A 13,685-nucleotide genomic window follows, 5' to 3' on the forward strand; every position below is an offset into this window, starting at 1 on the left:
CAAGGAATACACAAAGAATGATAATCCCTATGCGGTATCTGTTTCCCACAAGAAATACAGTTATTCACTTTTTCTGACATCCGGTAAAACACTGAGGCAAGAAAAAACCAAAATAATCCCCAACGGGGTACTTAGCCAACTTGGATTCGGTCTGAAACTCCGAATTCGAAAAATTTCAGAACGCCGAACGGCACTTGCAACGCTGCTTCTGCATCGGACCATGCGGCAAAAAAGACTGAGGAAATGACGTCGGTCATGCGCTTTTGTACCCTGATGTCCTGATGTCAGTTCTAAGCGCCTTGACCGACGTCAGCCTAATACTTTGGTATTCGGGCCGACCGAGGACAGCGGACTACCCATATGTAAGGACTGCAGCAATGCGAGATGAAGAACATCAAGTCTGGCTGGAGAAGGATGAACAAGAATTTGTTGTACCTGAAACTTGATTGTGTCCACATAATGTACAGGAAGGCAGGCTACCTGAGCTACGGTGTTTAATTGGGCACCTATGAACTCCAGGCTCTGTACAGGTTGTAGATGAGATTTGGAAGCATTGACTGAAATGCCTAGTCTTTCACAAAGTTAAAGCAAATAGCCCCTGGACTGCTCTAAGAAATGCCTGGTTGGGGCAGTGAGGAGCCAGTCATCTAGATATGGAAACACTTGGAATCCCAGCAGTCTCAAGTGAGCTGCTACCACTGCCATACACTTGGTAAATACCCAGGGAGCTGCGGTGAGACCAAAGGGCAGGGCTCTGAAATCGAGTCAATAGTTACCAGCTTTGAAAGTACAGAAATCTTTAGGATCATCTGTTCTTCAGGACCCGTACCATCACAATCAAGATGACTGACTGATTACATCAAATCGCTCTTGCACAAAAAAGGCAGAATGGACTGAACCGTGACCATTCAGAACTTTAACTTCTTCACAAATTTGTTCAGGTTGTTTAGATGGCACTGAAAAGTTGAGTAACTCCTGAACCCTTTTTTGTCTGGTGGGATCTCCTGGATGACTCTCTTGTCTAACAGCTTTTGAATCTCTTGAGCTGCAGCTTCTCTGAAAGAGGGAGAGAGCATCACCTTAAGAATTAACTTATTATGCCTGTCAAACAGTGTTCGAGAGTTAAATTGAACACAAATACAACAGTTGGTATCAAGGTGTTCCACTTCTAGGCAGCAGATGCGCTCCCTGTGGGCATCAGAATTAGGAATCTTGTACCCACAGAAGTGCACTTTTTAAAACCAGTTGGTTTCTCAGCTATAGCTTGAAAAACAAGAATGAAAGAGAAAGGGAATGGTAGACAGAATACTCTCTAAAGGGTAAAGAGGGTTAAAAGGAAAAGAAAGGAAAAAAAAAGCAAGTACTGATTATGGTACTTAAGAAATTACCAAAAGGTATAGAAAAAATGTTAAGGGATGCGAGATCAGGAAAGAACTTGCATATTAGAAAAAAAAAATAGGAGAGCGAGGAGATAATAGTTGTATAAAATATATTAGCCAAAGATAACTACTCACATAAACCTGTAAAACTAAAAAACTATCTAATGCGGCATTCTGAGAGAGATCCAAGTCTGTGCAAGATAGTGGCAAATGAGACTATTGTCAGCTACCTAGGGCATTATGGGTAGAGGAAGGTGCTTGACAGTTGGATCCAAAAGTCTAGTGTATGCAGCTCAGATGGATCTGATACCGCCCCCACACACACACACTGAAGACAAATGAAAAGGACAAGATCAGATGACACCCTTATTTTCTATTTCAAAAACTAGAAAGACTTGTGATTTGGTTGTACTGACCACTTTATAATGCAGGGAGTTTTATGGTGGCACAATGGTGAGAAGACATGCTTGCTGTGATGCACACATGGCTAAACAAATGCATTCCTGTTTACTCCAGTTCTGTACACTTAAAGCACTAGAATGAACGCCTGTTAAAATGAAAAAGATTTCAATTTATAAATAAAATGTACTAGTCAGAAGACTCTCTGCACATGTAATGAATAAATTAATCCTTACTACTGCAGTCACAAACTATTACAAACTTCATAAGTACAATTTTATTTTGTGCCCTTTAATACTTCTGTGAATACTATATGCAATGGTAAATCTTCATATACATTGTCCAAGCAGAGACGATAAAAGTAAAAAAAAAAAAGTCAGACTTTATGCATTCATACTAGATTACCTGTATTATGTGTCCATCATATTAATTAAATATTAATTACCATTTTTCAGCTTAATGGTGGAAAGGAGGTTGAGGACCAAACTATACTTGGCTCAAGGTTTTCTGAGAACATGACCCAGCAAATCCTGTACTTTTGGGAGTGATGCAAACCACGCACACAAACATATCCATATATTTAATAAATACATACAGAAGTTTAAAGCACTCTGACCATTTTCTAGCAGCAGTAATGCAATGGGTATGCCTAGCTCCACAGTGTACAAACATAAGGCCCTGATGAGTAGCAGCTTTGGATGGTGGGAAGAAATGTGCTACCAGTTACTAGCTGCATTCTACAACCAGCAAATGGAGGCTCAGTGGCACCAGTGATTTAAATGGACCACGGGACATAGGCTTGGCAGAGCAAGCTGGTGATGAAATTAATGATTTGTATGTATTTGGAAATATGCACATGTACAGTGAGGGCATAGTAGGACTCCATGACAATGCATGAACTCAAATCAACCACAAGGTTTGAGCTTATGGCTTAAAGAGAAATGTTCCAACTGTCCATGTAATTTGGGCTTCTAGCATGCTGTTAGCAGGCTGAAAGTCAGAAGTGGGGGCTAAGGGACAAAGAGGATTTGATGATGACAGTAGCCCTCCCCTACAGGTCCCTTAGATTGCTAGTCTAGACTCTAGACAGTCTAGGACAGAGGTGGGACTGTGGAAGGTTCATAGCTTAGAACTAGGCTAACTGCTCTTGTGAGCCATTTCAAGCCTAGCAAATTACCCCATGTGAAAATCAAACCCTGCACCTTGCATCTGTAAGGTAAACACCTTAACCATTATGCCAGCCTCCCAGCCTTTGATTGTCTAGGGGTGGCTTAGATGCTGACTTCCTATTGCTCGCTCCTGCCCAAGTCAGTCATCACATTATCACTAACAAGGAACTGAAAGGGCCAAGACTCACTGGAAAGGGGCTAATGGTTGGTGGGCAGAATAGCAAAAAGCACATAGGAAGGAAAACTAACACACTGTTATGGTGTGGGTTATGCTGTGATATACTCAATGCATTGAGTGGGGTTCAGCACTGAGTCACTTAGGCTTCACCTTTGTTACCAAACCCAAGCACTGATGACTATTAACTAACCCCTTGCTGTTATAGTAACAACCCTTGACAGCTAAAATTACAGAACTTCTATTGTTTAACATAACTATTTAAATGATAGCCCCATTAGAGTAGAAGTTTTAGGCCTGAATATAGAGTTTGGCATCCTGACGTCAAACAGTGAGCCATAGTAACTGAGGAGGCAGCCAGGGAGATGAAATGGTAGGGGTCTTCCTGCACTCAGACTGAATATATGGAGTTTTGTTAATGCTGACTCCCCCATACAGACATAAAGGGTAAAAAGTGTGCAAGATAGCTAATGTGATACATTGAGATATGTGGAGGAATGTTTAGGGGATTAATGAAAAATCCTCAGATGGTGCAGTAGGATGTCTCAGCTCCCTGCCTATATAATATGGAAGCAAACAGAAAATTACTTCATGATGGGTAGTCAAAGAGGTAGGGCTGGAGTAAGAGGTAAGCAGCTGTACCATCAAATAATACCATCTCACATACCAGCTTTGGTGGACAGCCAACAATGACAAAATGTCAGTTCTTTAAAGAACACAAACAGGTACTAAAGTGGCAAGTAATTTTCTTCAGTATAGAGAATTAAGTTCATGGCTTCATCTTCATGCAAGTGTATTTTTAGCTAGATATGCTGATTCCATATAAATACTTGAAAAATCAGTTTACATATTCACTTTTTCTCCAGTGTAGTTTATTTCTGAACAGATATATATATACGATGCCAGGCATTACTTAGAACACCACGCAAATTCCAGATTGGTGCCACTGTATCTGGCTGGACATTATAGCTGCTGTCCACTGCCTTGCACACGATTTCCAGCTGTTCTTGACCAATTGGCAAGGGAGCAGTTAGTGTCCACAGCTTCCAAGCCCATGCCCTGCCTGCTTTCTGCTGTTGCCCTGTAAGGGAGGCTACCTGCCAACTCTTGCCCCCATCAAGAGAGACATCAACTCTAATAATTTCACGCCCACCTCCACTCCAGGCATAGCCTTTCACAGTGATTTCTTCACATGTGGCTGAAATGTTGCTACCATTGTGGGGTTCTGTTATGGCAGATTGCACTGGAAGATCCTGAATTGCTGGTGCAGTCCTAAAGTCTACTGTATCCCAGTCCACTGAAGGTGAAAAGCCCTTATAATCATTTTGCTGCCAGTGGCTGGTACTCTCCTCTTTGCTTACAAATATCCTGCCCACCCATTTCACATTTCTGGCACCTACTATTCCAGGCACAATGACACGGACAGGGAAGCCATGATCTTTTGGTAGGTCTTCCCCATTCATTTCATATGCAAGAAGAACATCCCCGTGTTTGTCCATAGCTTTATGAATAGGTATGGAGGCTGCATATGGGGTACCTGAAAGGTCTTTGTCCAACCCTTCAAAATGCACATGTTCCCATTCTTCTTCCTTAACACCTACAGAAGTCAGTACATCACAAAGCTTAGCCCCACTCCATGATGCATTGCCAATGGCCGCTATGCCCCAGTCTAGGCCTTTGACTTGTTTTATTTTGTTCATTTCTGACCTTCTGTTGCCAGCACACTGTAGGGTTGCAATTACCGTGTGCTTGGGAAATTTGGAATGGATTTCCTCTAGAGACAAGCTAAGGGACTTTATTCCCTCTCCCTCAATCTGTAGTCTGTAGGTCAAAGGGTTGATATCTGGAACAGGAAGGTGGTTCCTTTTGAAGAACAAATCATTTGGGGTAAGATAATTTGCAGCTAAAATGTCTGCAGGTGGCTCAGCATTGAATGGCTTGGAACTGTTCACTCTAAAAGCAGGATGACGTTGTGGTTCTTTAATGTATGGGTCAGAAGCATTAAGATTGGCTTCTCTTTTGTCCTCAGAGCAAAGTTCTCCAATTTTGTAGCCTTTCAAGATGTCTAAAACATGTTCCTGTTTGTGAACAGCATACATGGCCCAGAATGGTTCTAAAGCTCCACCAGCCGCCAGCATGATTCTTTCACCTCCTGGGTGTAATTCTATAAAATCAGTAATATCATACACATCATTTAAATAGGTGACCCACACTCTGTCAGCCAAAGTCTTGTGCTGGATAACCTCTGCCCTGGTGTATGTTTGGGACCCAGACTGCCTATTCCCCGAAGGCATCTCATGGTTGTCAACTTGCTCTGTAGAAATGGTGTCTTTTGTCTTGGCTCGTTCCACCTGAAACATTCAATATACATGTAAATATGTGTATTAAAGGAGCACTATTTTACGTATTGCAACAATTAATACCACATTTGAAAATTAAAAATGCAAGCTCTTTTTTTTTTTTTTTTTTTTTGTGAAAACTCCTGCATCTTTTCAAGCAGACAACACCCAATAAGCTTGCAATGAAGTGTGTCCCTCTAGCTGTACTTTAATACATAACCCAGTGAAAGATACTATGTTCCCATAATGCACACAAAAATCTAAATTAACTGCTACACTTAGCATTTCAAGTTAGAGAAGGGGAGCTGCTACAAAATTTCCAGTGGTGTCTCCAACACATGGTTCATTACTTGTGGAAATCTGTTAGTCCAGCAGAAAACACAACACGAAGGACAGAGACACAATTAACAATAAAAAAGGATGAAAAAAAAAAAAAACAGTTCGTCAGAGATGGATTGTGATATCTTGAAGAGTGGGTAACACAGGACTTGTCTCAAATTAAACTTCCTTGAAAGCAGAATCTTTTACTTTCAGCATATTATGCCCTGCTTAGGGCATGGAAAACATACATTTCCTAATGTTAATATTTTATTTTTTGTTTTACAATTTGATAACCAGGTAAATGGACTGATCCAATGACCCTTTTCAAATCATAATCAGGGGACAAGTGTACAAAAAAAAATCTGCCAGTACAATATTAACAATTTTGCAATAGAAAAAAACATTAATTCATAGATGAACATTAAAATGTAAAGGTATATAATGCTGGTCTCTTCGTAGCATATTTACACAGACATAAAGCAGTATTAACAGTAGTGCAATTAAGGGGTCTATATTATATAGTCGAAGGAACTAAACATTGACGACCTTTTCATTTACACACGTGTCGAACATGCACTTGAGCGAATGGCCACATCATCTATTTTTTCCCCAAGGGAAAAAAAATTGACAGGCCAACTACGCACGACACAATATAACAAACACTATGAAGTGGGGGGGGGGGCTACACCCCCCCCCAACTAAATATACCAAGTCTGAGATCGGACTATAGTGGGTAAAAGGGCAGATTTAATACAACGCCCAACTGTTTTTTTTTTCCCTTGGAAAAAAATTGATGATGTGGCCGTTCTCTCAAGTGCAGGTTTGACACATGTGTGTCGATGAAAGGGTAGTTGATGTTTAGTTTCTTCGACTACATAATACAGACCCTATTTAAGAAAAAGAATTATATTCACTGTACATATGAAAGAAAAAAGAAGTTATGTCCTTACCATAACATTTGATGTTTGTAGTCCATCTCGCCCTTCATTCTTACTCTTGGGATCAGAGCAGAACCCCAGCTCCGACTCAGCCATACTGTAGCTCAAAAACTTCTTATTGGCTCGTGGCTATGAGGTATCCCATCATGCATCACTACTATTCCCCAGATCTTGTTTGTTGCAAGGAGAAAATACAGAGACAAAGAACAAACCAAATCGAAAGGACTAACAAAAAGGCAATAGGCACTCTACTCCCAGGTCCTCAAGGAGGGGGCAGGAGGGAGGGTTCATAAGAATGAAGGGAGAGATGGACTACAAACATCGAACGTTATGGTAAGGACATAACTTCTTTATGTTCTGTAGTCCTATCTCGCCTTCATTCTTACTCTTGGGACAGCGTCCCTAGCACCTTCATCTTGGGTGGCTCATTGGAAAATGCTCCTGAGTACTGTGGAACCAAAGGAAGACCTCTTCCTAGAAGCCATATCCAATTTGTAGTGAGTAATGAATGTGTGAGGTGAAGCCAATGTTGCTGCAGCACAAATGTTGTCTATTGGGATTCTAGCCTGAAAGGCTACCGAGGTAGACACAGACCTGGTAGAATGAGCTTTCACTTTGAAAGGAAGATCTTTACCACAGGAGAAATAGATAAATGAAATGCAACTGGAAATCCAGTGAGATAGTGTGACTTTAGAAACTGGAAGGCCCTTCCTAGAGTCTGAAAAGGAGACAAACAACTGATCTGACCTTCTGAAACCTTTAGTTCTGTCCAGATATAAACACAATTGTCTATGCACATCCAATTGGTGGAATTTGTATTCTGCCTTGATAGAAAACTTGAGAAGAACACAGGCAACTCAATAGACTGATTAATGTTGGACTGAGAAGAAAATTTAGGAAAAAAGGAAGGGTTTTTGTCTGCAAAGAGACCCTATCTTTATGAAACACCAAATAAGGGGGCTTAATGGAAAGAGCTTGCAGTTCAGAGACCCTTCTTGCAGAAGTGATAGCCACTAAAAATATAGTTTTCCAAATAAGAAACTTGAGGTTACATGTTCCTGAAGGTTCGAAAGGACTTGACTAAGTTTATGCAGAACAAAGTTCAAATCCTATGGAGCCACGGGATCCATGCCTGGGGGTCTTAAAGTGGTCCCTTTGAGGAAGGCTCTACAAAGCCTATGAGCCATAAGATTAGGTTCATTAGCAACATGAAAGGTGGAAATGGCTGCCAGCTGGACTTTGACAGTTGTTGCTGCTTAGCCCCGGTTGAGTAACTGCAAGAAAAAGTCTAAAATGGCAAAAATGGGAGCTGTGTAAGGATCAAGGTTTCTCTCACGGGTCCAAAAAGATAATCTCTTCCATTTACTGGTATAAATCTTCCTGGTAGAAGTTTTGTGAGAAGATGACAGGATGTGTACAACCTCGGGAGAAAAGTCATGAAGCCTGACTAGGGATGGACTTGGGAGCAGCTAAGCTGTCAAGTTGAGGGTGTGGAGAGAGGGATGGAACATCCCTGACATGTGTCAGTAAATCTGGCACTGGATCCAGAGTCCACGGCTCGTCTTTTAGATGAGGTCTGAGGCCAGTAAGGAACAATTAGGATAATTCTGCTTCCCGAGGATATTGCTTTCTGAATTACTTTCGATATGAGAGGGAAGGGAGGGAAAGCACAGAGAAGTCCTGAGTGCCAGTCGTGAACGAGTGCGTCTCTTGGTGCTTCCCCTTCCAGAGGAATCAGGGTAAAGTAGCTGCTGCATTTGGCATTGAGAGGGGTGGCAGAGAGATCGCAGCAAGGCTGGCCCCATTTGCGAAAAATTTATTCCGCAATGTATGTGTTCAGAGACCACTCGTGAGGCATCACAATAGCCCTGCTGATCCTGTCGGCTATGACAATGGATTTCCCCGGGATGTGCGTTGCTATCAGAAAGCGCTGGGAAGACAGCACACTCCCATACTCGTAGGGCTTCTCTGCAGAGGGGGTAAGATTTGGTTCCTCCTTGTTTTAGGTACCATACCACCGACATGTTGTCCGAGTGGATTGCAATCATCCCTAGAGGGAGGAAGCTGTGAAGTGCTTGCAACGCTAGAAGCACTGCTCTCATCTCCAAGACGTTGATATGCAAATGAGCCTCGTGATCTTGCCATGTGCCTTGGACTGCTCTCCCTAGATAATGCCCCACCCCACCCTATCTGGGAAGCATCCGTGGTCACAGTGGCAACTGGGGAGGAGGGGGACGACAAATGGTCTGCCTGTGTTTAGATTGCTGGTCTGGGTCCACCAACGAAGATCCTGTTTACACAAATTTGTTATCAGGACGGGGTGAGACAGAGGAAGGTACTGTAGCGACCACTGGGCAAAAAGTAACCACTGCAGGAACCTCATGTGCAGTCTGGCTAATGGAACTAGTGTTATTGTGGAAGCCATGGTCCCTAATAGCTTGAGCACCACCTTTGCTTTGACTTTTCTTAGAGGAAGTAAATTCAAGACTTGTTCCTTTAGACACTGAATTCTTTCTAATGTATGGTAAGCCCTCATTGAGACCATGTCTATTTCAGCGCCAATAAAATTCACATGCTGAGAGGGTGACAATGCAGATTTTTGCCAATTTACTGTAATTCCTAACTGCAGGCAAGTTGAAATGGTAGCGTCCCTGGCCTGTAACAGTAGATGCCTGGTGGTGGCAGTCAGGAGCCAGTCGTCCAGATATGGAAACACTTGGAATCCCTGACGTCTCAAGTGAGCCGTAACCACTGCCATACATTTGGTAAACATCCTGGGGGCTGTGGTGAGACCAAAGGGCAGGGCGCAGAACTGATAATGACTGGTTCCCAGCCAGAAGCGTAAGGCACTCCTCGATGCCCTGTCCATTTTTATGTGGTGGTAAGCATCTTGGAGATCTATGGTGCACATCCAAATGTCTTTCCCTAACAACGGGGGAGTATCAACTGTAAGGTGACCATTCGAAAATTGGACTTCTGTACAGATTCGTTCAATTTGCTGAGAACCAAAATGGGTCTCATGTCCCCTGTTCTTTTTGCACCAAAATGAATCTAGAGTAAGTCCCTAATCCTACTTGGTCTGCGGGGGACAGGTTGGAGGACTCTCTTCACAAGCAACTTTTGGATTTCTAGAGTTGCTGAACCCCATGTGATTGGGTGGCACATCTGGGACTCGTCTGGTCTGAAGGGGTGGAGAAGTGAAGGGAATTTGGTAACCTCTGGCAAATATCTTTAATACCCATTTGTCTTGAGTAATGTCATGCCAGGCTTCTGGGTATAAAGAAATAAGACCCCCAACTGGCTCCAGAGACACACAGTCGGGTCTCCTTTCAGGAGTGCTGAAAGGGACGACCACGAAAGGCATCATGGTCTCCCTGGTTCTGCGGGCCTCCTCTACCTCTAGGGTGGCGTCTACCATTATTTCCTCCTCCTCTGCCTCTGGAGAAGGAATCACCTTGTGCGTCCTGAAAAAAAACTGATTTCCTGAACCACATTTTGCCACTCTTCTGTCCTTTGGGATAGGGTCTAGAAGGGACAGAAAATCAGACTCCCACGGCAGACAGGGTTTTTCCTTCTTGCTTGCACCTGGTGAGTGTGCCCTTTACCTTGGTTCCGAACAATGAAGATCCGTCAAATGGGGCGTTGGCAAACGTAGACTTAAATGGCTTTGCAAAATTACACAAACGCATCCAGGAGTGTCTTCTGAGAAAGACTCCTGAAGCCGCTGCCCTACTCGTTCCATCCTCTGCATATAATCTGTGCGTTGACCTTCTGAGATACGCATCAGATATGTTTAGCCTGTAGAGTATCTCCCAGCTCTTTTAGGAGATCTCTCTGGAGCAAGTAGTTCAGCGATTGAAGTGTAAAAGCTGCTGTAGAAAAGACACACTGCCCATACCTATCCATCGTTCGAGACTCCTTGTTCGGTGGATGGACAGTGGAGGAAGTTTCGGCAAGTTCCTTCTTGGTGGATGCTGCCACCACCATGGCATCTACTGGTACACCCTTAGTAAGAAAGTCCTTGTCCTGGGGTGCTGAAAAAATGTATTTGGTCTTCTAGGAACCGGTTCCACGGTATCAGGAGATTCCCACACCTTTCGACTTACTAAATCCAGTAGCTCGTCGAAGGGAGGAGACACTCAAGAGGTGGAGGGTTGAGACCCGAAAGCCTTCAGGTACACTGACTCCTCATCAGAAGGGGATGTGGTGGGCCAGCCGCCTTTCTGTTTAAGGATCTCAAGGATATCTGCGAATGAGATATTATCAGAGGACGACTTGGGGGACCCTTCTGACTCCTTGAGGTCAATGTCTGATGCAATAGACTCATCAGTGGAGTCAACATGTTTCTTCTTACAAGTTTTCTTCCCAAGTGGTTCCTCAGACAGGCATTCTGGGGAGACCGCGGAAGACTAGGGACCACTCATGGAGGTAGCCTGAGGCTGCGGGTCTCTGCTGTGTTGGGAGAGAGAGGGAGCTGAGCTGAGACTGAAGTTGTCTCCTTAGGGGGAAGAGAGTCGGTACCTCTGGATGGAGCTGAAGACCTGGACAGCATACTCCTCATCACCTCGAAGGCCGATCATCCCGGCTCCGAGGATGCCCTGCGCTCCGAAGATGCAGAGGCAGCCCTCGATACCAAGGAGATGGGCTCCGAGGCTGATGTGAGGTCCAAGCTCACCCGAGCAGAAGCACTGAGAAGTAGGCTCGGAACCAAAGTTCGATTCAAAGCGTCCCCCTCGGGCCCGACCGGACAGCTGAGAACCCTAGACCCCGCAGACGGCACCGAAAGGGTTGAAGCGGATAACGGAACTGAGAGACCAACTGAGGTAGCTGGAACTGACCTATCCACAACCTGAGGCACCGACAACTCTGGCTCCGGAGGCTCAGAGAGGCTCGGAGGAAGAACATCGATCGGGTGTGGGGGCACACTGGGCTCCGGAACCGACTGGGACCGAGCCAAAAGCAAATTTGCCAGCACCGAAGTCTGAAGTAGTCTACACACCACTCTCTCGTCATCCTCATCAGAAAGGCTCATAGAGGACCTGGAAGATAGAGTGGGGGATCTATATCGCTGGAATATAGGCGACCTAAGAGTTGGGGAGACCAGTTGAAGTTCAAATGACTGGCTCCGAGAGATAGTGTCAGTTATCGGCTCTGAAGTTCCTGGAGCCGAGACTGATGGATCCACTAAGCTAACCTCTATCAGCACCGAAATCAGTGGAGCCGATGAGGGTGTAAGCCACTTTTAGCAACTTTGTTTGGCGGCTCCGACGAAACAGAAAGGGTGGGAGACCACCTTTTTGTAGTTTTAGGTCTGTCTTTTTTGGAGGAGGAAGGAGATTTAGAACTGGACGATGAGGATGTCAATTCCTCCTCAAAGGAATGTTTTAATAGTCCCTTCAATATCAGTTTGTTATTCCTGCCCTGAAGAAGAGGAGGACTGAAATCATGGTGAATAGCCCCCAAACAGTAAACACACAAATTGTGCCCATCAGTCAAGGACATCTTCTAAGCACATTTAGTACACTTTTTGAAGCCCAAAGGCTTATGATCCATACCACAATCCACAAAACAACACACAATTTGAACAGAGAAAAGGAAAAACGGAGGACTAGGTCCTCTAATTTAAATGGGCCTAGCCTTAAGAGGAGGAGAATAAACAGAGGACTAGGTCCTTTAATTTAAACGGGCCTAGCCCAATGGGAGACAAACAACAGAACGAGGACTAGGTCCTCTAACTTAAACAGGCCTAGCCCAACGGGAGACAAACAACAGAACGAGGACTAGGTCCTCTAACTTAAACTGGCCTAGCCCAAAGAGGAAAGCAGCCGTACAAGAGATTAGCGATCCAGGGATACCATAAAGGCCAACGGAAGAACGGCCAAACAACATACAACAAATACACAGAGAAATAAGCAGCAAATAGTCCGAAACAAAGACTGCAATAAACACACAAAAACTAGCAAGACAATATAATAATATCCAACAATGACAAGAAAAATTATAGAAAAATATCACTTAGCCACAACCAAGAAGAATCACGTCTGAGCTGAATGAGCGGCAAACGAGATCTGGGGAATAGTAGTGATGCATGATGGGATACCTCCTAGCCACGAGCCAACAAGAAGTTTTTGAGCTACAGTATGGCCGAGTCAGAGCAGAGGTTTGGCTCCGATCCAAAGAGTAAGAATGAAGGTGAGATAGGACTACAGAAAGTACAGTTTTGTACCTACCATAAATGTAGATGTTCAAGTGCTAATACAGCTGCAGTCATAACAGATGGGTTCTCCTGCCGTCAGGCGGGTCCTCGGTCGGCCGAATTCCAAAGTCTAGGTCCGGCGTCGGTTGTAGTCGCTTCTTCCCTGACGTCAGTGCGACAGGGGTATAAAGGAACCAGCCGACGCCATTTTCTTCAGTTTTTCTTGCCCCAGATGTCTGGTGCCCCCAGAAGGAAGGCAATACATAAATTTGTGTAAAAAAACAATGCAATATAATCAAAATACAGTAGCTGCAAGCAAATACACCATAAATGAATACCCCAATCAGGTTGTATGAGGAGATGTTAGCCAATAGGCCTGTCCCAAGAGGGGAAGGAGGGAGGGAAACCTGGACTGCAGCTGTATTAGCACTCGAACATCTACATTTATGGTAGGTACAAAACTGTACTACGCTCATCGTGCATACAGCTGCAGTCATAACAGATGGGTAGAATCCCAAAGCTAAGAAAGGGGTGGTAGGCACTAGGTGGAACTAGGAGGAGCCAGGATGCCCTGCAAGACTGCAGTGGCAAAGCCTGCTCTAGTTTTGGAGTATAATGGTAGGTTGTAGTGCTTGGAGAAGGTATGCACAGAACTCCAAGTGGCTGCTTCCAAAATATCTTTGGTAGGAACTCCTCTGAGGAAAGCTGCACAGGTAGCTGTAGCCCTGGTGGAGTGAGATCTGATGCCTGTAGGTACAGTTTTGCCATG

At 44.1% G+C, this 13,685-nt stretch overlaps 1 protein-coding gene across 6 annotated transcripts in view; it reads right to left on the reverse strand.

Annotated features, from left to right (window-relative positions):
- Positions 1-2,037: 2,037 nt before the first annotated feature.
- SUOX (sulfite oxidase) overlaps positions 2,038-13,685 on the reverse strand; it is a 308,330-nt gene continuing 296,682 nt past the window's right edge. For all 6 annotated transcript variants that reach the window (XM_044083752.1, XM_044083756.1, XM_044083755.1 and 3 more), the window contains one exon: positions 2,038-5,473. In XM_044083752.1, the coding sequence (XP_043939687.1) occupies positions 3,995-5,473 (1,479 nt within the window). In that variant the 3' untranslated portion in view covers positions 2,038-3,994. The remainder of the gene's footprint in view (positions 5,474-13,685) is intronic.

The sequence above is a fragment of the Protopterus annectens genome, chromosome 9.part0, assembly GCF_019279795.1.
Source record: "Protopterus annectens isolate FY-2018-M chromosome 9.part0, PAN1.0, whole genome shotgun sequence".
NCBI lineage: Eukaryota > Metazoa > Chordata > Ceratodontiformes > Protopteridae > Protopterus > Protopterus annectens.